Source organism: Narcine bancroftii, chromosome 2 (assembly GCF_036971445.1).
Source record: "Narcine bancroftii isolate sNarBan1 chromosome 2, sNarBan1.hap1, whole genome shotgun sequence".
In the NCBI taxonomy this organism is placed as follows: Eukaryota; Metazoa; Chordata; class Chondrichthyes; order Torpediniformes; family Narcinidae; genus Narcine; species Narcine bancroftii.
In genome coordinates, this window is record NC_091470.1 from 246,241,227 (window position 1) to 246,266,792 (window position 25,566).

General features: G+C 40.0%; 1 protein-coding gene across 25 annotated transcripts in view; it reads right to left on the reverse strand.

The window, feature by feature from the left end:
* Positions 1-25,566, reverse strand: part of LOC138755198 (CLIP-associating protein 2-like) — a 378,019-nt gene that overhangs the window by 249,941 nt on the left and 102,512 nt on the right. For all 25 annotated transcript variants that reach the window (XM_069920727.1, XM_069920718.1, XM_069920728.1 and 22 more), the window contains one exon: positions 11,070-11,216. In XM_069920727.1, coding sequence (XP_069776828.1) covers positions 11,070-11,216 — 147 coding nt within the window. The remainder of the gene's footprint in view (positions 1-11,069; positions 11,217-25,566) is intronic.

Genomic DNA, 25,566 nt, shown 5'->3' on the forward strand with positions numbered 1-25,566 from the left:
GAGCCAGCACCACCAGGCTAAGGAACACTTTCATCCCATGTGCAGTGAGAATGCTGAATGGTTAAAGGAACTGCTCACACTAATCATCCGAGACTCACATTCACAAAACAATATTTATTTATTTCTCTGTATACATGAATACTTGTCTGGCATTTATATTGTTTGTCCGTATGTGTGTTATATCTGGTTGCTTGTCTGCGCTTTTTTGACCAAGGATCAGAAAACGTTATTTCGTTTTGGTGACATTATTGTTGACAAGGTTATTGGTGCACCATTCAGCCAGAATCAGATGACAATAAACCAGACTTTCATCAATTACAATAACCTTGTAATTAAATACTACTTTTACATGTATTCCCTTCCGAGCATATCACAAAAGCATATCCCAATAGAATGTGACAAAACTTCAAAGGATGATTCACAGCAAATCTTTCAAAGCTTGGTCAAAGAACTGGGAGTTAAAGGCCATTTTAAAATAGAGAAATGAAGAAACATGGTTTAGGGAGGCAATTCCAGTGCTGGAGGCCGTGGCAGCTTAATGAATATATGCCAATAACAGAGTAGGATGCATTCCTTCAGCTGCTGAAGCCTTCAACTCCTTTACCTAAAATGGGTTGGTTACAAGATGATCTTAAATCTGCATTTTCCGATTACACAACATTCTAACTTTGATATCAGTCTTCTCCTTTGTTAAAATAACTTTTGATTTTGAATTCCTCTATCAAGTCTCTCTTAACCTTATTTACTTTTTTTTCTCCTTTCTTTCTATCCAACTGAACAACCTACTCTACTACTATTTCAAGAGATCTTTCTTATACCCTTTCCAAAATCTTAACAGTCTTGTTCTGGAATATTGTCTGGACAGAACAGAATACTCCATGGCACAGTTCACACAATGATGTTACAATGCCAGCACCCAGGTTTGTTAGTTCCCCCTGTATCTGTGTGGGCTTCCTCCAGGGCTCCATTTTCCTCCCACCATTCAAAAATGTAAAGGGGGGGGGGGGTTTAGGTTAATTGGGTGTAACTGTGTGGCACAGGCTCATTGGCCATAAGAGCCTGTTACCATGCTTTATGTCTAAATATGAACATTTAAAAAGGCTCGGCCATATTTCAAATGTTTAACAAAATACCCATGATTGGTGACTTGCTGTTGAATTTTGTTACATAATATTCTTCTGAAGTGGCGTGAGATGCTTTACACTTTATAGATACTGCAGAAGAACATATAAATGCAAAGAGCAGAAGCAGGAATGGGACATTTAGCCTCTCAAGGCTCTTTCACCATTCAATAGGATCATGGCTGATTTTGCACATTGTGTTTAATCCCCTAACCTGTAATTCCATTTATGTCCATAATCTATTTGGATTCTTTCCACAGGGATTGCATAACCTTCTACTAATCTACTGAACTTCCAAATTACTGTACAACTATTATTTACATATTAATTCAAAACATTCATAACTGAAAATAATAATTAAAGATATGCTGTACAAGATAAATGAAAAACATATGATTTACTGAAATTTTACTCTGTAAAACATGCACGGCAAGCAAAATATACAAATACAAATGGTTCAGCCGTTTAGAACAATTAAAATGAAAGCCTTCTTTCCAAAATTAAACACCTTAAATTAATAACATAAAAATTGACAATTCATTTTTAAAGGCGTTTTGATCTAGTTGAAGTATTGATATTACTATGGATGACAACAAAGTGTAAAATTGTATTGATTATATATGTTTGTAGAAAGAGATAATCTGAAAAGCTTGAGAAGAGAAACTAAAATGCACTTCCAAGACTAGAATGGTGGTGGGGGGCTGTGGAAAAAGAAAAAGAAAGGATAAAAAAGAGGAATATTTCATTTAATATTCCATATATGCAGTAACTAGAATTATAGTTATAATGCAATTATCAAGAAAACCCCAAATTGATTAGAGACACGATGGTTTTCACCCCACCTAAAACATCCCCTCCCCCATCTAATCTATATCTTATATTGATAGATAGTATTAGTCGTACAATCCCTACATAAATTTCCCCACATTTGTTGGTCTATTGTAATATTCAAATCTGTTTCCCATCTCTGCCTTGATCTATATAATCCTAATTTAGGAATTCCTGCATGTAATAATGAATATATCAAAGAAATACATTTTTTTAAACAATCCCTCTCCTAATAAGAAGCTAGACTTAAGTACAGCTAGACAGAACCATTGTTGGTCCCAACTTATCTCTTAAATATGCTCTTAACTGAAAGTAACAAAAAAGGGCATTACGTGATAAAGCATATTTGTTTCTCAATTGCTCAAATGACATTAATTGACCTCTTTTGTAACAATCTTCCACATTAACAATCCCTTAACACTACCTTTTATTCAAAATCTGATTATCACTTGAAAAGATCGAAAGAGGATTAATCAAAGGCATTTTCCAACAGTTTTGATTCCCATTTATATATAAATTCTTCTGCTTTCTTTTCTCCTATTTTATTCAATTCTATATTAATCCATGCTTTTTTAAAATTTTCAAACAGAGACCAGGAATCTCATCCATGCCACTTGATAATAATTCCTAAAATTAGGAAGCTGTAATCCTCCCAATTCATATTTCCATGTTAACCTTTCTGTAGAGACTCTTGCCATTTTACCCTTCTAAAGAAATTTCCTTATTTGTTGATTTAAATCTTAAAAAAATGTTTGGGGATATTAGTAACATCTGAAAAAGAAATATATTCATCTTTATACAATTCCCCCTTCCAACTGGGTTGAAACTATCAATAAAAAATATTCGAGAGTAAAGGTGAAATGATTATCAAAGGAAAAAGATAAATATATATTCTCCAAAAACTAAATGGCCCGTAAGGACAGTTTAAAGTGGTATATTTAAACCACATTGTTCAACCAGCTAAAAAACAACAGATTTCCTTCAAACATCCAAGGTTCCAGAAACTAAAGCTGTATTTAAGACAATGCTAACATACCATTTTGACAGAAAACTCCCATTTTAAAGGGAAGAAAAACTGACAAAAAAATTGGAGAGACAATGGAAACATGTGAGGCAGTCATGAAACGACAAGTTTGTTTAAAAAAATGAGAAACAGTAAAGAGAAAGGATACAATGCAAATAAAAAGCATACATATCAGAAATAAAAATTAATACACGTAGACCCTAATTCCTACGGAACTGGCTCATAATGTGAGATGGTGTACCCAACAATGAACACTGACAACAACATCTACACTGTGAACACCACTGACATTCCACAAACCTGAACAATGAATACAAGTTAAATAAGTCGAGGTACCATGAAATTAGATTAATATTTGGCAACTGGAAACAGATGATGCTGATCCCCAGCAATCACACTGGTAAATCTGCTGTTTAGTTCTATACTTTAATATCATTCAAATGAAATGTATAAATTTATCTTTAAACATGCTGTTTAACAACTGTTAGTTGTGATTTCAATTTTGATTTGGTATTCTATAATTTTCAGTGAATTGTTTAATCAATATGCCTTTACCATATAAACATTTCCAGTTGTTTTTTCGATGTGTCCAAGGTATCAAAGAAAATTTCTAAAGCCAAAAATTGGGAACAAAAGTATACAATGCTCTTCCACATTAAATACTATTTTTTCATTAATTCTTGAATTCCTACTGTTGTTGTTAGTTAAACAAAATGTGATAGAAGAGTTTTTTTAAACTTTGTCAAAATTAGTAACCAATTAAGCATTTGTGCTTATATTCTATAAGCTGTGTCATAAAAGTAATTGAATCGTTTTAAGATATCAGAGTTATATTATGTACATAGACCAATGCGACCAGGTAGAGAGGAGAAATATCTATGACCCTTAGAACCAAGCTTCCTAACATAATTGCAATACAGCTATTCCAAAATTAAAAACAAACTTTGAAATTTCCATATTACATAAGGTAGGAAATATGGTTGTGTCTAATAAATAACACAACTTTTTTAAGAACAGCTAAATGCACTGACTCAGCAAACTCAATTCTTTTTTTTGTTTTTTTTTAAAGGATCATCGATATACAACAGCTACAAGGACCATGTGCTTTTGGTTTGGTTTGGTTTAAACCCTCTGGATGAACAATTCTCCAGAGGACTTAAATAAATTCAGAAAATAAAAACATTTTTGCCCAAGATCATACTCTAATAATTTAAAAACTGACCTGAAATATTAAACTTATTTCTCCCTCCACAGATCCTTCCAAATTTGATGAATGTTTGTGGTATTTCATTTCACATCAGATTTTTAATGCACAAGGCAAATTGATACAACTCTAATTGTTTTATGTAATTCATTACATTAATTTTGCTACTGCCATCAGCAGTTATATCTCACTTATCTTCAGGTGTGTAAGTATCTATGGCAACCATACATACCCAGATCATAGCATTCTCCACCACCATGTTTCACAGATGAGTTGGTATCCTTTGGATCTTGGGCAGTTCCTTTATGCCTCCACACTTTGTTCTTCCCATCACCTTGATATGGATTAATATTGGTCTCATCTATCCACAAGACCTTTTTCCAGAAATCTGCAGGCTCTTTTAAATACTTCTTGGTAAACTGAAATCTGGCCATCCTTTTTCTATGGCTAACTAGTGGCTTGCATCTTGCAGTGTAGCGTCTGTATTTCTGTTCATGAAGTCTTCTGCAGACAGTAGTCATTGACCATCCACACCTGCCTCCTGAAGAGTGTTTCTGATCTGACGGACAAATTTTTGGGGATTTTTCTTCATTATAATGAGAATTTTTGTGTCATCAGCAGTGGAGGTTTCCTTGGCCTACCAATCCTTTTGCAATTACTGAGCTCACCAGTACACTCTTTCTTCTTAATGATGTTCCACACAGTTCATTTTGATAATCCTAAGGTTTGGATATGATGTCTCTTAATATTTTAGTCTTGTTTTTCAGCCTCATAATGGCTTCTTTGACTTTTAGTGGCACAACTCTGGTCTTCATTGAAAAATGGCAACTACAAAATCCAAAGGTGATCTAAAGTTTAGAGACAAGCCTATAATCTTATAAACTGCACCAATGAAGTAATTAAACACCTGTGAACCCAAATATCACAAACATTATGGCAGCCTGAAATGGGGGAACTATTTATAAAAAGTACAGTGATTTCTACATGGTCAAACAAATATGAATCCAAATAACCTTCAATAAAATCTGGAATGTGCATTTTAATCATGTAAATTGCTTGATTACAAATTTAAAACTGTGGAGCACAGGGGAAAATAAAGGAAAAAAAGTGTCTTTGTCCCAGCCATTATGGAGGGGACTATGCACGACACTTTCCAGGTTCTGATATATCAAAATTTCAAAACATGTTATCTTTAAGGAAACGTGGGGAGAATATTCCAAATTACTATCATTTTACAAGAAGGGATAAGAGGCAATGGAGAAAAAAAATCTTAGTTCATAAAATCGAAAACTGTATCTGTTTGGGTACAATGAGAGACAGAAAACTTTGTTGAGAGTTTTAATTACCCCCAAAAAGAACATGGGATATTTCACAAGCCAGGGATTTAGAGTGATCTATTCCTTTTTGGATGAGCAATGCAATAATCATGAGGAACATTATGAATACAAATTAAATAATTGACAAACAGTACTTCAACTTCGAGTCCATGCTAACCATAAACACTCACCTAGCTAATCCCATTTTTATTTTCCACGTTTTCCACTCATAATACTGTACACTGCACCATTTACAGTGGCCAATTAACTAACCAACCTGCAGCTTTTGTAATGCAGAAGCAAATGGAGCAGCCAGGGAAATCCACATGGTTATTGGGATAACATATAAACACCAAAGAGTGGATTCATTTGAGACTAAATGGACCATGTCCATGTGGAGCAAGAGAATGTGCATCTTTTCATCTCCATTCATAAGGAGAAAGATATTGCAGTTGTAGATTTCAGTTCAGCCAGTGATATCTGATAACATATTGTTTAAAAAGGAGATGATTTTATATGTCCAAGCAGATGGATGAATAATGGAAAATGGTGGTGCTACAAGGAGCGGAGTAACAGTGCTGCTCTGCAGGGTCCTAGCAACTGGGCCAAATGTTGATGACTGAGAGGCTTGAAACAGCTTGCTAAAGGAGCCAATGGTGTAGTTTAAAAAAAAATCCTGCAACCATAGTGCCTGTATCAAAGATGGAAGCGTACCATGAAGGGTTGCAGGCTCTGGGGGAGCAGCAGACTGGTGCAGGGCACCATAAATGGTGAGAATACTCTTAGTTGAGAAGGAGAAGCATAGGAGACAACCCTACAGGATGAAGATCATGGTTGCAGGATAGCGGCTGAAAGGCTCCACACAGGCTGCTCCACACAGGCTCCAGACTGTTGAAGACCTGCTCATGGGAACCAGGTATTGGAACTGGGATTTGAGAAGGTGCTGGGAGCAAGAAGGACTCTTAAAGGGCCTCAGATGCTGAAGGGTTCCTGATCATATTGGAAGTTTGAATCTGGAGATCGGGTTACCAATAATTTGAAGAGGAATCTGTGCAGCTGCAAAAACTGTGGGAGCGCTGGAAGCGAATAGACGGACACAGAACAACTCTGAAGGGACTCTCTTTTGCATCTCTTTCTCCTATTGTTAGCGGCACCAAGCAATGCCCATGGTGATTCTTTGTTTGCCTTGTGGTAGAAAAAAGTTGAAGTTCATCAAACGTGTAGCATTTTTAATGATTTACTCTGTGATAATAAAAGGAATCTTTGAAAATTCCAAGGCCTATTGAGATGAATCCCAAGCTGTTATGGGAGACAAAGGAGAGTTAAGGGAGATATTTAAAACTTTGCTGACCACAGGCAGCAACTGTGGTATCCTTATTCAAGGAAGATAGCAGGGATAAGTCAGATAATGTTAGGTTAGTTTGTCTAACATTAGTTGTTGGAAAATCACTGGAAAAATTCCAAGGAACAGGATTAGTCTACATTTGGAAAGACAGAACCAGTCAGGGATAATCCACATGGATTTGTTGGTAGGGCATCTTGTCTAATTTGATTGAATATTCTTTAGAGGTTACCAAATATATGAATAAGGGCAGTGTGGTGATGTAGTTTAAAATGGCTTGAGTAAGGCTGCATTATTTAGTTGGGAGAGCATTTTTCAAGTTAGCATCGAAGTGTAATGATGAAGGCAGAGCAGTTGATGTGGTTCAGATGACTAGCCAAAAAGGTAAGAGCCCATGGGATCCAAGGCAAGTTGGCAAATTGGATCCAAATTTGCCATGGTAATAGGAGACAAAGGGTTAACAAGGAGGGTTGTTTGATTTCAGAAGTCTGTGACAGTCGTGTTTTTTTGTATAATTAATGGCTGAAATGTGAATGAAAGAAATATGATCTGCAAGTATGCAGATGACACAAGGATTGGTGGTGGTGTTTATAGTGAGGAAGGTGGTCTTAAGCTACAAGATACTGATTGGCAGATAAATTGGGCCAGGCAATAGCAGATCAAATTTTATCCTGTCATATGTGAGACGATGCATTTTGAGATCTAATAATGGTAAGATGTAACCATGAACGTTAGGGATCTAGGGCACATTGAAAAAAAGGACTTTGCTGTGACAAGCCCCAAGATATCTGAGGGTGGCAGCATAGTTCAATTGGGAGATTGTATGTACATGGAATGCTGTCCTGCATTCGCTGGGGCCAAGTGTGTAGGAGTAGTGTTACGAGCCCAGAGGATCCCAAAACCCAGCAGCAATAGATATTCATCAAGACAAATGGTTACTTAAACAATAGTTGCTTTTAATTATCTTTAAACATGAAAATAGAATCAAACTTTAACTTATCACTACCGACTTACTTAACCTAACTTAACCCCCTTCTAATTCTAAGTGCACGTGTATGTAATGTGTGTCTAAATTCAGAGAAGTTCTTTGGTTCACAGTCCAATCTCATTTCTCATTCCTCAAAGTTCACTGGTTGCAGGCAATTTTTATACTGTGCACAGAATTTCACATTTATAAAGTTCATCAGGCTTTGGTGCTTGAAAGGTAAATGGTTACCGCTCAGGAAGGTTCTTATTGGTTTTCACAACGAGATTTGTTGTATGATGGACGTCCAGTCACTTCAGTGTCTTGCTGATGAAACTTGCCCCCTGCAAGGTTCTCCAGATGATAACCTCTTTCTTTCAGATCACCACAGTGTGCCTTTTTGTTTCTCTTATTCCAAGTGAAACATTAGACAGCCTCTCCTCTGGCATGAACCACGAACGGCTGAATCAAGCACTTATAACCCACCGTCCACATAGGGTTTTCCACAAGCTTGCCAGCTTGTCCTGTTCCAGTCCCAGCTGCTGTTGCTGGCTGCAACATTGTAGAAGTGATCTCTCTCTCTCTCTCTCTCTCTCTCTCTCCAAATCTTTTGCAAAGACTATTGGCCCCGACATGGGGCAGAGCTCCAGTATTTTAAATAAGATCTGTTTTAAAGTGTGTGTATGTGACCTACTCTAACAAACCTTTCCCAATTATTCTCCCAAAAACATATCACAGAAGAGATGACTAGATACAAAATTAAAAAATATTGGTTAGGCACAGCTGGAAAATTGTGTGTAATTCTTGTCACCATATGATAGGAAAGACATTATAACACTGGAGAGGGTGGAGATGAGCTTCACCAGAATTAAATTGTGAGAAGAGATTGGATAGGCAAATTATGTTTTCTTTAAAACAGAGAAGACGATGGAAGTCTTGAGAGAGGTTTGCAAAATTATGAGAGGCACAAATATGGTGGATAGTGTAAAATATTTCCTTACAACAGAGAAATCTAAAAGCATGGTTTAAAAGTTTCAATAATTTAAGGTAACGCTTACCTCTACCTGGTTGTACTGTTTCCATATCTTCTTTTCCTATTCTAGTTCTTACTTTATTTTACATTTCCCCATTCTCAGTGTTCTCTCCCTACCATCGCCACCTTATGTCAAATCCACTCTCATTGCTTAGCCACTCTTCAGGTTCTTCACCCTGACCCCTTCATATACTTGATATTACCCCTTCCTGCTTCAGACTCAATAAATGGTCCTGATCCAAAATACTGACTGACCATTTTTGCCCATGGAGGCTGCATGACTTCCCGAGTCCCTCCAGCTTCTCAGTGCTTGTTGAAGATTCCAGCCTCTGCTCTTTTGGTGTTCCTCCATAATTTGAAGGTTATGTGCAAGATGATGGTTACAATCTGAAACATACTGCCTTAGAAGGTGAGGGAGGCAGATATTCTCTCAAAGTACTATCAGCTACACAGTGCTGGAAAAGTGGATTACTAATAGGATTTCATGGTTGGTATGGATATGGTGAGCCTAAGTGCATGCTTCTAAGATGTATAATACAATGACTCCCTGACAATGAAGAAACAAGTGGTTTTAGATTTGCATTGCACAATGAAAAAAGATTAATTAATAAAATGGTAGAACCTGACTGGAGATCAATTGGTGACAAGTGGTGTTTCACATTCATCTGCTCTGGAACACTTACCCTTTGTGATCTTTATGAATAATTTTGATAAGTAAGTTAAGTAAGTGGTGGAGTGGATTAGCAAATTTGCAGATGACACAAAAATTGGAGGCATTGTGGAAAGGGTGGAGTGTTGTAATCAGCTACAATGGGATACAGAACAGGATGAAGAGTCGGACAGACAAGTGGCAGATGGAGTTCAATCCAGAAAAATGTCACTTTAGAAAATTGAACCTGAAAGCAGAGTACATGGTTAATAGCATAATTCTCAGCAGTGTGGAGGAACAGAGGGATCTTGGGGTCAAAGTCCATAGATCCTTCAAGGATGCTATGCACATTGATAGATAGGATGGTAATGAAGAGAAATTGTGTGTGACCTTCATTAGTCGGGGATTAAGTTCAAGGACTGTGAGGTAAGGTTGCAGCTCTATCAACCTCTGGTAAGACCATGTTTAGAGTATTGAGTTCAGTTCTAATCACCTCTTTGGGAATGATATGTAAGCTTTCAAAAGGGTGCGGAGGAGATTTACCAGAATGCTGCCTGTATTGGAGAACATTCCTTATGAAAAAAGATTGAGAGAGCTGGGGCTTTTCCATTTGGAGCAATGGAGGATGAGAGATGATATAGTGTACAAGATTATGAGTGGCATATATAGAGTGGACAGCCTCCACCTTTTTCACAAAGTAGCAATAGCAGAGGATATCTATTTAAGGTGAGTGGAGAAAAATTTAGTGGAGATATTAGACATCGGTGCTTTTTTTGACACAGAGTAGTAGGTACCATAGAATACATTGCAAGAAGTAGTGGTTGAAGACTATACAAGAGGGACATTTAAAAGACTCTTAGATAGGCACATGGATTAAAAAAATAGTGGGATTATGGACTGTGAAGGGAAAGGTAATATTCATCATGGAAGAAGCTTTTATAGGTCAGCACAGCATTATGGGTCAAAAGGCCTGAAATGTGTGATACTGTTCTGTAAGGGGCATTTCAGCAAGAAATCATGAGACATTTGCAGACAAAGGAATTTTTGGAAATCACGTTAAAAGATATAAATATTCAAAAGGAATGGCTGACATTTCATAAATTAATACTCAATTTCAGAAGATATATGTTGTTTCCCTTTGAGGACAGCAACAAAAAGTCATACAATGGCTGTGAGAAGTTAAATGAAGAATTAGTTAAAAAGTAAAAAAAAACAAAATGTGGCCATGAAGTAATAAACCCAAGGACTGGAATATTTGTGACTTCAGTGAAGGAGGACCAAGACAAGGATAAGGAAAGGGAAAGTAGTATAAGAGTAGAAACATGAAAAAATGATTTAGAACTTTTTAAAGATATTCCGAGAACATCTTTAAAACACTGCAACAAATATCATTAAAAACTTTTTAAAAGCCATCTACAGTTATTTAGGAAACATATGAAAATGGGGAAGCTTTTTGAGAAATATTGGTGAACATCTGCTTCACTTTCATCACAAAAGAAATATAAATTCATCACACTATTAAATAAAATTAATTTCTATTTTAAAGATATTATTTAACATAATAAAAAGGGCAGCAGTGCTACTGTACCTGCTTTGCATCCAGGTGCAGAGGCTGATCTTTTCCCACCAATGCTTGCACCTCCCATTTTCTTGGTTGCAGATACAGGTACCTTGAACGTAGAACTTGCTGATGGTCTGCTTCCATCCACTGACTCTTCATCATCAAAGCTTTTATCTGTTTATTTAAAAAATATCACATATTAAACCCTGAACAGTTTTCAAGCAATTCTCTGTTTAGGAAAAAAAATTAAAAATTATACTCATGTTATGCTTTTTTTCTAAGACCAACATGACTTTAAAATGAAAATTTAAAATTACATACCATGTTGAAATAGTATTATCTAGCTTTTTTGTCATCCTCCAACTCAAAACACTTCAACTTAGACTAGAGTAATTTGTGTACCAGTCAACGTTACTGACATTTTAAGTCCCGTTTTAAATGCCAAAATGCATTCCTGAAGCAAATCCTTGTGCGTGCGGCTTCTGTGTGCTCAGCCTACACATCCTCCCACTGTGCCACCAGTTCTTTGCCTTTTCCGCCCAGATTCTGCAACTTACAGGCACAGATCCTCTTGCAAATCAGCCGTCTCATTCCTTTTTTGAAAAAATGCTGTCAAAACCTCTCACACAAGTAGCTCCAATAGATCACATGACCAAGTGCAAATCAGTGATCAATAACAATTGATTCTTGTCTTCCTCTCAAAATGTTCGCCTTGAATAAAACAGAGGCTTATTCCTGCATCTTTACCCTTTCCCCCTTTACTAGGTGTAGGCAGCCAATCAGTTCAGAGATTACATCATTCCATACAGCCAGTGCCTGAGGTGAAAATTTCTCATGCATATAAATTCTGTTTTCACACACAACTGCAGTTCCTTTTTCCCCTCTAATATTCTTGCAGGAAAACCCTACTCATTTGAAAAATTATCTGGCACTTAAGCATGAAAGTCAGAAGCTGTGTGGTTTTTCATGCCTTATTTCCGTTAATGTTATCCTGCTAAACCACTAATGTTATTTCAATGATTAATAGCACAGTGGTTTTATTCATGGCACTCTTAATTTTTACATTATGCTGGAAGCAGTTTTTGCATTTCTAAACCAAAAAGCACAATTTCAAGTGTCATCCTCAGAGATTTTTTTAAATTGCTGATGCACAGTACAGATGTGCTGATGTAACTGCTCAAGCTTTCATTCTACCGAAGCTGGGATTTAATAAATGAATGCCAATGAACAGGGTGAGGTTCAGTGTTGTTTTGCAATCAGTTTCTTAAAGCCTCAGTATGGACAGAAATCTTAATTTTGGGATACTATCAATGAAACATTATAAAATGTAATTTTAAATCATCTACTTTCAAAATCCCCAAAGGTCAATACAGAAAACAAAATAATAAGCGTTTTAAATTACAAATGCCAATAAACAACAATCAATAAGACACTATTCAATATCTGAACTTAAGACTGTTCAATGACTAAGTAATTCACATAAAAATTGCTAGTTCAGAACCTACTAAAAATGGCACAATTTCCCATTTGTTATTGTTAATTCTTGGATTGTGGATGGGGTTGGAGAGATAAGTCAAGTGGAGAATAGAAGAATCGTCCTTACAGCCGAATTTCCTGAGCCTTCTGAGGACGTAGAAGCATTAATGACCTGAACGTCGGTCTGCCCTCATTGCACATGAACTCCTCAGACTTGACATCGACATAGCTGCTCTCAGTGAAGTCCGCCTGGCAGATGTAGGCAGCCTCCAAGAACGCGGTGCGGGCTACACACTCTACTGGTCTGGCAAGCCTTCGGATGAACGACGCCTATCTGGTGTTGGCTTCATGGTCAAGAACTTCATTGCCTCCAAACTCGAAAACCTTCCGACAGGCCACTCGGACCAAATCATGTCCATGCGACTCCCCCTTCAAAACAAGCGTTGCATCACCCTCATCATTGTCTATGCTCCAACCCTCCAGGCGGAACAGCAAAAAAGGACAAGTTCTACACTGACCTGCGCAACCTCATCCAACGCACCCCTACAGCCGTCAAGGTTGTCATCCTTGGCGATTCAACGTTCGCGTCGGCAAAGACTCAGAAACCTGGCCAGGAATCCTGGGCAAGCTCGGCGTCAGCAAGTGCAACGACAATGGGCGCCTCCTGTTGGAGCTCTGCGCAGAACAGCAGCTTGTCATTACAAACACCCTTTTTCAGCAGAGGGACAGCCTTAAGACTACCTGGATGCATCCCCGATCCAAACACTGGCACCTCCTGGACTACATCCTGGTGCGAGAAAGTGACAAACGAGATGTGCTCCACACCAGGGTCATGCCCAGCGCGGAATGCCACACTGACCACCGGCTGGTTCGCTGCAAGCTCAACCTTCACTTCAAGCCAAAGCCCAGGAACAGTAAAGCCCCCAGAAAGAGGTTCAATGTTGGAAACCTGCAGTCAGACGAAGCGAGAGGAAACTTCCAGGCAAACCTCAAAGCAAAGCTCGACGATGCAATCCGCCTCACGGACCCGTCCCCTGAAACCCTCTGGGATCAGTTGAAGACTACCATACTGCAATCCACTGAAGAGGTACTGGGCTTCTCCTCCAGGAAAAACAAGGACTGGTTCGACGAAAACAGCCAGGAAATCCAGGAGCTGCTGGCAAAGAAGCGAGCTGTCCACCAGGCTCACCTTACAAAGCCGTCCTGTCCAGAGAAGAAACAAGCCTTCCGTCGCGCATGCAGCCATCTTCAGCGCAAACTCCGGGAGATCCAAAATTAGTGGTGGACTAGCCTCGCCAAGCGAACCCAGCTCAGCGCGGACATTGGCGACTTCAGGGGATTCTACGAGGCTCTAAAGGCTGTGTACGGCCCCTCACCCCAAGTCCAAAGCCCGCTGCGCAGCTCAGACGGCAAAGTCCTCCTCAGCGACAAGATCTCCATCCTCAACCGATGGTCAGAACACTTTCAATCTCTTTTCAGTGCCAACCGCTCAGTCCAAGATTCCGCCCTGCTCCAGCTCCCTCAACAGCCCCTAAGGCTAGAGCTGGATGAGGTCCTCACCCAGGATGAAAAATATAACGCAATCGAACAACTGAAAAGTGGCAAGGCAGCAGGTATGGATGGAATCCCCCCAGAGGTCTGGAAGGCTGGCGGCAAAACTCTGCATGTCAAACTGCATGAGTTTTTCAAGCTTTGTTGGGACCAAGGAAAACTGCCTCAGGACCTTCGTGATGCCACCATCATCACCCTGTACAAAAACAAAGGCGAGAAATCAGACTGCTCAAACTACAGGGGAATCACGCTGCTCTCCATTGCAGGCAAAATTTTCGCTAGGATTCTCCTAAATAGAATAATACCTAGTGTCGCCGAGAATATTCTCCCAGAATCACAGTGCGGCTTTCGCGCAAAGAGAAGAACTACTGACATGGTCTTTGCCCTCAGACAGCTCCAAGAAAAGTGCAGAGAACAAAACAAAGGACTCTACATCACCTTTGTTGACCTCACCAAAGCCTTCGACACCGTGAGCAGGAAAGGGCTTTGGCAAATACTAGAGCGCAACGGATGCCCCCCAAAGTTCCTCAACATGATTATCCAACTGCACGAAAACCAACAAGGTAGGGTCAGATACAGCAATGAGCTCTCTGAACCCTTCTCCATTAACAATGGCGTGAAGCAAGGCTGTGTTCTCGCACCAACCCTCTTTTCAATCTTCTTCAGCATGATGCTGAACCAAGCCATGAAAGACCTCAACAATGAAGACGCTGTTTACATCCGATACCGCATGGATGGCAGTCTCTTCAATCTGAGGCGCCTGCAAGCTCACACCAAGACACAAGAAAAACTTGTCCGTGAACTACTCTTTGCAGACGATGTTGCTTTAGTTGCCCATTCAGAGCCAGCTCTTCAGTGCTTGACGTCCTGTTTTGCGGAAACTGCCAAAATGTTTGGCCTGGAAGTCAGCCTGAAGAAAACTGAGGTCCTCCATCAAACAGCTCCCCACCATGACTACCAGCCCCCCCCACATCTCCATTGGGCACAAAAAACTCAAAACGGTCAACCAGTTTACCTATCTCGGCTGCACCATTTCATCAGATGCAAGGATCGACAACGAGATAGACAACAGACTCGCCAAGGCAAATAGCGCCTTTGGAAGACTACACAAAAGAGTCTGGATAAACAACCAACTGAAAAACCTCACAAAGATCAGCGTATACAGAGCCCTTGTCATACCCACACTCCTGTTCGGCTCCGAATCATGGGTCCTCTACCGGCATCACCTACGGCTCCTAGAACGCTTCCACCAGCGTTGTCTCCGCTCCATCCTCAACATTCATTGGAGCGCTTTCATCCCTAACGTCGAAGTACTCGAGATGGCAGAGGTCGACAGCATCGAGTCCACGCTGCTGAAGATCCAGCTGCGCTGGGTGGGTCACGTCTCCAGAATGGAGGACCATCGCCTTCCCAAGATCGTGTTATATGGCAAGCTCTCCACTGGCCACCGTGACAGAGGTGCACCAAAGAAAAGGTACAAGGACTGCCTAAAGAAATCTCTTGGTGCCTGCCACATTGACCACCGCCAGTGGGCTGATATCGCCTCAAACCGTGCATCTTGGCGCCTCACAGTTTGGCGGGCAGCAACCTCCTTTGAAGAAGACCGCAGAGCCCACCTCACTGACAAAAGACAAAGGAGGAAAAACCCAACACCCAACCCCAACCAACCAATTTTCCCCTGCAACCACTGCAACCGTGTCTGCCTGTCCCGCATCGGACTTGTCAGCCACAAACGAGCCTGCAGCTGACGTGGACATTTACCCCCTCCATAAATCTTCGTCCGCGAAGCCAAGCCAAAGAAGAAGAATTCACATAAAAATTGCTAGTTCAGAACCTACTAAAAATGGCACAATTTCCCATTTGTTATTGCTAATTCTTGGATTGTGGATGGGGTTGGAGAGATAAGTCAAGTGGAGAATAGAAGAATCCTCCTTACAGCCGAATTTCCTGAGCTTTCTGAGGACATAGAAGCGTTAATGTGCTCTGTACTGCAGTTTCAATGTGAGTGGATAAGGACAGGTTATTGATATCATTTATATTTAGAAGCTTGAATCTATTCACTGTCTCTACCTCAACACCATTAATACAGTAAAAGACATGATCTTCCCACTTCCTGAAGTCAATGATAAGCTCCTTTGTTTTACTGACACTGAGGGGAGAAGTTGTTGTCCTTACACCATGCCACTAACCTTTCACCTTCTTGTACTTCATCTCTCCTGGATTGAGATCCAGTTTACCAGATTTTTAATGTAGAGCAGCATTTGGCCAAAAAATGTATATGTTTCAGGAGTATAGTATACAGCCTCGTAGGACACCCATGTTGAGAATTACAATGGAGGAGATGTCGTCACCAATGTTTATTGATTGCAGTGTGCAAGTCAAGAAACCAAGGAGGAAGTTGCAGAGGGAGGTGCTGAGACCAAGGTTCAGATGTTTGGAGACAAGATTGTTTGGGACCAGGGTGTTGAAGGCAGATCTAGTCAATAAAGAGGAGTCCGACATGGGTATCCTTTTTATCCATTATGCTCCCAGGGAGAGTGCAAGGCTGATGTCTATCTATCATTGACCTCTTGTGGCAATAGGCAAATTGTAGTGGATTGACACAGTCTTAATGCTAGAATTAGTGTGACCCATGACCAGCCTCTAGAAGCACTTCATGATGATGGATGCCAAAGCCATCAGGTCATCATTGAGGCATGTTACCTTGTTTTTTTTCCCCTCAACCAAGAGGTACATTTTTTTTTTAAAAAAGAGCATGCAGAATTAAGATGATTGAGTCAGTGTGCAAAAAGTTCTATTCGCAAATGGACAGTAGTTGCAGTCAGTAGAGTGGTATGCTCTTCCAGTGAGATGAGAGATCAGGGAGCAGTCAAGTTCCCCTTGAGACAGTGTCTGCAAGAAGTGTACATTCTTGTGTGGATTAGCTGGAGCAGCAGTTGAACTCACTGAGGAGCATACGAAAAACAGAGGGTAAAAGATGGGAATTTCAGGAAGTTGACCCCATTAAAGGTGCAGGTAGTAGATGGCTTGGTGACCACCATGAAAGGTAGAGAAGGTTGGCATAGAGTGCCAGATTTCTCAGTAGTTATTCTCCTCACCAACAAGAATGACTTGTTAGAGAGTAGCAACAGCAACACGGCAGCACAACGAATGGCTCTCAAACAAAGCAGGGCAGAGTGAAGCCAAAGTAGGCTGTGCGATTGTAGGCATGATAATGAGAAAGTCAGACTGCAGATTCAGTGGCTGTGAGCAAAACTGTATGATGGAATGTTGCCTCCAGCATACCCATATAAAGGGCATCTACAATCAGTTAGGAGTAGGTGCTACCAAAGGCTATTACACACATGTATGCCAATGACACAGGCAAATAAAGAAATTAGGTCCTGCAGAGTGAATGTCAGATGTTAGGCAGTGATTTAAAAAGTAGGACCACAAGGATCATAATCTCTAGATTACTTCTGTGCCATGTGCCACTCAGAGTACAAATAGGAGGTCAACACAAATGAATCAGTGGCTGAGGAGATGGTGCAGGTTCTAGACCATAAGATTCCCTTCAGGAATAGAGGTGACTTGTACAAGAGGGATGATTTCACCTAAACTGAATGAGGAATAATATTCTGACAAAGAGATCTGCGTGTGTTATTCAGGGGGGTTTGAACTAGTCTGGTAGGGTTGGGATCCAAAGTCATACTGTGGCAGATGGGAAGATTGAGGCAAATTTACAGTGCCCTCCCTAATGTTTGGGACAAAGACACTTTTTTCCTTTATTTGCCCCTGTGTTCCACTGTTTAAAATTTGTAATCAAACAATCCACACATAATTAAACTACACATTACAGATTTTATTATAGATTATTTATAAACAATTTACTTTGACCATGTAGTAATCACGTTACTTTTTATACATATTGTTTCCCCCATTTCAGGGCACCATAATATTTGGGACATTTTGCTTCACAGGTATTTGAGATTATTCAGGTATGTTAAATTGTTTCATTATTGTAGGTATAAGAGTGCCAGGCTTTCTTCTAAGCTTTTAATTACCTTTGGAGTCTGTAGTTATTTTTTTTTCAACATGAGGACCAGAGTTGTGCCAATGGAAGTCAAAGAAGCCATTATGAGGCTCAAAAAACAAGAATAAAACAGTAAGATATATTGCCCAAATTTTAGGATTACTAAAATGAATTGTTTGGAACATCATTAAGAAGAAAGAGCTTACTGGTAAGCTCAGTAATCACAAAGGGACTAGTATTCCAAGGAAGACCTCGTCTTTTGATGACAAAAGAATTTCCCATCAGAATGAAGTAAAGTCTCCAATTGCCTGCCTGACAAATCAAAAACATTCTTCAGGAGCCAGGTGTGAATGTGGATGTGTCAATGTCTAATGTCCACAGAAGACTTCATGAAAAGAAATACAGAGGCTGCACTGCAAGATGCAAACCATGGAAAAGGTGGTGTGTTTTGGATCTTGGGCAGTTCCTTTATGACTCCACACTGTGATCTTCCCATCACTATGATTCAGGTTAATCTTGGTCTCATTTGTCCACAAGTCCTTTTTCCAGAATTATGCAGGCTCTTTTAAATACTTCTTGACAAAGCGTAATCTGGCCATTCTGTTTCTGTGGATAACCAGTGGTTTGCATCTGTATTTCTGTTCACAAAGTCTTCTGGGGACAGTAGTCATTGACATCGCCACATCTGTCTCCTGAAGAGTGTTTCTGATCTGTAGGACATTTTGGATTTTTATTCATTCTGATGAGAATTCTTTGAATATAAGCAGCAGAAATCTTCCTTAGAATACCAGTCCCTTTACTGAGCTCTCTTAGTCCTTTAATCATATTTTACAGACTCATAATGGTTTCTTTGACTTTCATTGGTACAACTCTGGTCCTCATGTTGAAAATGGCAACTCCAGACTCCAAAGGTGATCAAAAGCTTAGAAACAAGCTGGTTCTCTTATACCTGCACCAATGAAGCCACTAAATATTCCCAAGTAGTCACAAACACCTGTGAAGCCAAATGTTCCAAATATTATGGTGCCCTGAAATGACGGGTCTATGTACAAAAAGTAACATAATTTCTCCATGGTTAAACCCAAATGTCTACAAATAACCTGACTGAAATCTAGAATGTGCACTTTAATTATATGTGAAATATTGAATTACAAATTTAAAACTGTGGAGCACAGGGGAAAATAAAGGAAAAAAGTGTCTTTATCCCAAACATTATGGAGGGCACTGTAGAAGTTAAAGTCAACAAATTCAGTAAGCAAGACAAGCAACAGCAGATCAAAAGGTATGAAAGACTAAATTATGATTATTTTTCATGCAAAAACCCTGACAGTGAAGCCAGATGAACTCAGGACACAGAGATACATGGGACTGGAACATTATAGCCATAATAGAAACATGATCGAGGGACGGGAAAGAATCGCAGCTCAATGTTCGTGAGTAGAGATGCCACAAAAATGATAAGATTGAAGGGGGAATATAATTTTGATTAGAAGACCTAAGTAAGAGGGGAGGATGGAGAGGATATCCCAAAATGTTCAACCAATGTGGACAGATAGGTGGAACTTAGAAATAAGAAGGGGGTAATGCCTTTGATGGAATGGTACTATGGACTGTCCTCACCAAAGAGATAGCAGAATTGCAGGAACAAAAATGTTGGGAGATCCCAGAAAACCCAAGATGAAAGTTGCAACAGTGACTGATTTTAACATAGCTAATAGAGATTGGGCCTGTAATAGTGCATGGGTTTGGATGAGGCAGAATATGTTGTCTCAAGCAAATGTGGCTGGGTCTACTGGATTTAGGGCAGCACTGGACATTTTATTGGGAAATGAGGGAGGACAAGTAACTGGTGGGCGGGGGGGGTGGGGGGGAGAAGGTACCTTTGACAGTGACAAATTTAATTAGTTTCAATATAGTCACAGAATTGGTCCACAAGTTAGTCCAAAATTGAGACATTATTTTGATGGCATGAGACAAGAACTTGCAGAAGTCCACTGGGAGAAGCTGTTTGGAGGCAAGTGAAAGGCTTTTAAAAGTGAGATATGGAGAGTTCAGGGAAAGGATGTACCAATTAAGAGGGAATGACAAGGCTGGCAAGATTGTAACATTGGTTGATGTGGATATTAAGGTCAGGAAAAGGAAAGAAAAGGGTAACCAATGTTTCTGGCCTGGGCCCTTCATCAGGTATGGTATCCTCAAGCATGATTTTCTCCAGCTCATTTGTATATTGCTTTCTCCAGCATGTTTGTGTATTGCACTCAAAGATGCTGTGTGACCTTCTGAGTTTCTCCGGCACATTTGTATATTGTGCTCAACCCCAGCATCTTCAGACTTCCTTGTTTAAGACTGTGGAATTTAATTCAGACAAATGCTAAATGTTGTATTTGATCCAGGGAAGGACTTTTTCAGGGCAGGGCCCTGGAGAGCACTACAGCATAAAGTAATGACATAATTTGCTGAAGGTGGCTACTGTGAGAGATGGGAAAACTGATCTAAAATTATGAACATGAAGGAAACTAAAATTCATACATCAGTTAATGGCTGTAACCAGTACAAACAGGATGAACTTGGGGATTAGGATGCAGGAAAGCAGAGTCAGCACGATTAACATAAGAATCTTCTAGTCTTTGTGACAAGACCATAAGACTAAGATAAGGAGTGGTAAGGAACAATATAATGTAGGAAGTTGAGGTAGTCTGGATCAGATAAGGGTCTCCTAGCCCTGGACAGAAGTACCAAGTCCTACATATCTAATTAGCTAACCATACACAGATTTATACATATGAAATTAGCCAACCCTAGATAGAATGAGTCAACTCTGCATATCAAGAGACGGTAGCCCCGAGGATCAGGAAGGTGTGAATAAGGACAATAACATGAAGGGACACCGACAGGATACCCCCTGGTCCTCCAAGTATACTGAAATTGCACATAGGCAGGCAGGATTGCCTAATGCCAAACCTCTCCAGCAGGAGGCAGAAGAATGTAAGGGGGAGGGTATTCCTATACTGAAATCAACTGTATAAAAGTTGGGTGAGCCCCAGTGTATGTGTGTATTCCCAGGGTAAGGGGAAGCACCCAACTTTGCATTGTTGTAGTAATAAATGTTCTTTGTTCTCAATTTTTGTCTCGAGCAATTTCTTTAAAGGTACTTTAATTTCTAACACTACAAAGGTCGCAAGTTGGTGTTGAAGAGGTTTGGCATACTTGCCTTTATCCTTCAGGGCACTGGGAACAAGAGCTCAAACATCACATCACAATTATACAAAACATTGGTGACATCATATTAAGGACAGTTCTAGTTATTTAGCTATGGAAAATATATCATTTAAGTTGGAAAGGGTGCAGAAAATCTTTACAAGAATGTTACAGGAACTGGAAGGCTTGAGTTTTAAGGAGAACCTTGATCTATTGTCCTTGAATCACACAGAAAGCTAAGGGGTGACCTTATGGCAGCTTATTAAATCATGAGGGGCAAAAATAAAGCAAATGGTCGTAGTCCTGACAGTGATTTAAGCCTTTGCTGGTTATAAGAGAGGTGAACAACAATTGCAGTACATTTACTTTCAAAGGGCAGCAGGGATAGCCAAGTAATTAAAGCTAGTAAGTCTGCCAGTCATCAGAAATTTATTCCAAAAAATTCTGAGGAACAGGAGTAATCTGCGCGTGAAATGGTGGAGTTTGATTTGAGATCGTTGGCAAAGCAGAAGGTTAAAGCTTTTTCTTACTGTTAACCGACATGAAGGGGCTAACTTATAATAACCAATTAATCTACCAGCCTGGCTTCAGGACATGAGAAGAAATCACAGCTTTTGGAAGAAACCTGCACAGCCAAGGGAGAAAATGACAAACAGGACCTGAGGTCAGAATTGAATCTAGTTCACTGAATCTGTTGAACTACCGTATCATTTTAAATGGATTGGAGAATGGTCATGAGCACATTGCATGAGTGAAAATAAATAACATTTATAAAGGACTTTGTTCGATACAGAGAAATATTAGATTGAAGTTCACAGAAATAATGAGGAATCCAAAAAGGGTTCTGTACATGCTTCTAACCACTGTTATTTTGGATCAACTTCAAACATGAAAATAGAATCAAACTTTAACTTAACTCTAATCTTATACTATACTCAAATTACCCCATTCCAATTCTAAGCGCACGTGTATGTAATGTGTGTGTAAATTCAAGAAAAGTTCTTTGGTTCACAGTTCAATCTCACTCCTTCTTCCCAGTTATCTGATTGCAGGCAATCACCATTCTGTGCACAGAATTTAAAATGTATACAGTTCACCAGGCTTGGTGCTTGAAAGGTAAATGTTTACCGCTCAAGAAGGTTCTTGTAGGGTTTGCAGAGAGAGGTATTTGTTGCTCCAGGATATCCACAACTGAGGTACCACCACTATTCACCTCAGGGTCTCGCGGATGAAACTTGCCCCATCAGGGTCCTCTAGATGCTAACCTCTTTCTTCAAGCTACCACAGAGTTCCATTCCTTCCTCTATTTCAAGAGAAATATCGGACTGATAGCATTTCCAGCCATCTACTGATCTGGAACTTGCTTTCATCAGTTTCAGAGTTTTCCCTAGATTGCACTTTTCAGTTACTTTACAGCTCAGTCAGTCAGTGTGTGGGACTCTGACAACTCAACTCTCTCTTTTCAAACTGAAACTCCAAAGAGAGCATGTGACTCATGTCTGTGGAATTGACCCCCACCTTCCTGAGCAAAACAACAGATGTTCTTTCTTCTTCTCAAATTATCTTAGGTAAACAATCCAGAATTGACCTTTCTGTGAGCACTTTGCTCCATCCTCAACATTCATTGGAGTGACTTCATCACCAACATTGAAGTACTCGAGCTGGCAGAGTCCGCAAGCATCGAATCCATGCTGCTGAAGACCCAACTGCGCTGGGTGGGTCACGTCTCCAGAATGGAGGACCATCGCCTTCCCAAGATCGTGTTATATGGCGAGCTCTCCACTGGCCACCGAGACAGAGGTGCACCAAAGAAGAGGTACAAGGACTGCTTAAAGAAATCTCTTGGTGCCTGCCACATTGACCACCGCCAGTGGGCTGATATCACCTCCAACCGTGCATCTTGGCACCTCACAGTTCGGCGGGCAGCAACCTCCTTTGAAGAAGACCACAGAGCCCACCCTACTGACAAAAGACAAAGGAGGAAAAACCCAACCCCAACCAACCAATTTTCCCTTGCAACCGTGCCTGCCTGTCCCGCATCGGACTTGTCAGTCACCAACGAGCCTGCAGCAGACGTGGGCATACCCCTCCATAAATCTTCGTCCGCGAAGCCAAGCCAAAGAGAAAGAAAGACTGATAGACAGGATGACTCCAATAAGACAATGGTCAAGCATTGTCAGTTCAATTAACATCTACTTGTGAAAGGTGCTTACATTCTCCAAGAGATCCTGCAATGTTACCTACACTAAATCTTATAAAATCTCCCCAAATATTAATATTGTTACACCACGCTGAATATGATAAGACTGTGGACCTACCACCATGTGATATGGGATTAGGATGACATATGCTTAATATGGCACTCCTGAACATTAAGTATGTAAAAAGGATAAGAAGAGAAGGAAGCAGAATACAGCAATAAAATTTGAAGTGCTGGAGTAAAGGACGTCATTGATCGTTGTGGTGGAGAACCAATGCTAAGAAATGGGAAATGAAAGTGAGTTATCATTACCCAAGTGGGGGAGTATTCTGATATACAGGGGCAAATCTAGAAGGTCAAGAAGAATGGAGTAGATATTAAGCATAGTGAAGTGGCAACACAGAGAGATAACATGGTTCAGAAGGCACATGAGAACCTGGCCTCTATTCATCAAAACAATACTGCAACCTTATAAAACCAGAGTCAGATCATTGGTACCCTGGTACAGTTCTGATCATTATGCTATAGGAAGGATATATCAGCAGTGGAGAGGGTGCAAAGGAGATTCAACAAAATGGTGCCTGGAATGAAACATTTCAGTTCGAAGAAACTGGAAAGGGAGGTCTGTTGTCCTGAAGCAGATGTGGTAAAAAGGGGGCATGATTGAGACATATACAATTGTGATGAGTAGATTGCAGGAAAGTTTTCCCATTACGAAGGCAAAGATGGTGTGCACCAAGTGTTAGGAGGTGGGATTAATGAGCTGCCATGGACTAGTTGGGCAAAAAAGCTTATTTCCATATTGTATGAATCCATGACTTCTGTGTGTCTACTTAGGAAATTTGCTTAAAGGAATAAATTGGATATGGAAGACAGTAAGCAATGGTGTTCATCATAGGTCAGTGTTAGTACTAATGTGATTTTGGTGTACATTCTCTTATATACAGATATAAATGTGTCATCGTGTGCAGGATAAATTTCCAGCTCTGTCAATGATCATCAGCTTAACTGTGGTAAATGGTGAGGAGAACAGAAATAGACTGTAAAAGGATATAGACAATGAACAGCTGATGTTTATACAGTGAACTTGATATATAAAAAAAACAGACCACACAGACCAAGTGGCACAGTGCACAAAATAGATTTGAGTGTGCAAATGCATTGACTCTTGGAAGTGACAGGCAATGTTGAAACAGTGACACTCCTGGGATTCCAGAATTCATGTGTACAGGCCAACGAATACAAAAGGCAGGAACCCATTTTTGAATGTTTATCTAAATTTATGAAGGATATGGAGGGAGGGAGAGAGAGAGAACATGAGAATGAGAAGTTTCAGACACACGGAGACAAGATCATTACTTACTTTAGGGCAACAAATCTTGAAAGAAGATATGACTGAGATGTACAATATTACAACTAGGTTAGATAGTCTATGAACAGAAAAACTGTTCTCTTTTAGTGAATAATTTAAGGATCTGTGGTTCCAGGCCTCAGATGAAAGGAGATACAAGGCTTGGATTTTGCCCAGAGGATAATTACAATTTGGAAATAATTGCTGACAGAAACACTCCAAACAAAATCAAGCAGGAACTTTAAAAGAGAAATAATTTTCACAATTACAGGAAGAGACCAAAGGAATAACCTGATGGGATTCCTCAAATGGATGTTGCAGGGATTTGATAAGTGATTCAGGGTCAGCACCAGAACAAGTTTTAGGGCATTAGATTACCTCAAGTGGCACAATCTGTCATTCAAAAACTCACTCAGCTTGGGGTGAGACTGGGGGAGAGGGGTGGAGTTGCTGCCCTGCGCATGTCTGTGAGCTCCATTCCGGCATTGGCATCTGGTCGCAAGGCATGCGCCCTAGTCTCCTTCAGGAGCTCTCAGGCGACCGCAGGGTCCCAGCACTGTCTGAGGAGGATGCTTCACAGAGAGTGCCCAAGGGTTTTTATTACCCCCCATTAGCGTTGTGTGGTTGACTATGATAAGAAGACCCAGAAGCAAGATTTTTTTCTCTCTCTACACGGCAATTCAAGCTCAATTCATTATAATCTGTACAAAAACAATCAGGCGTAACAGTATTTCTC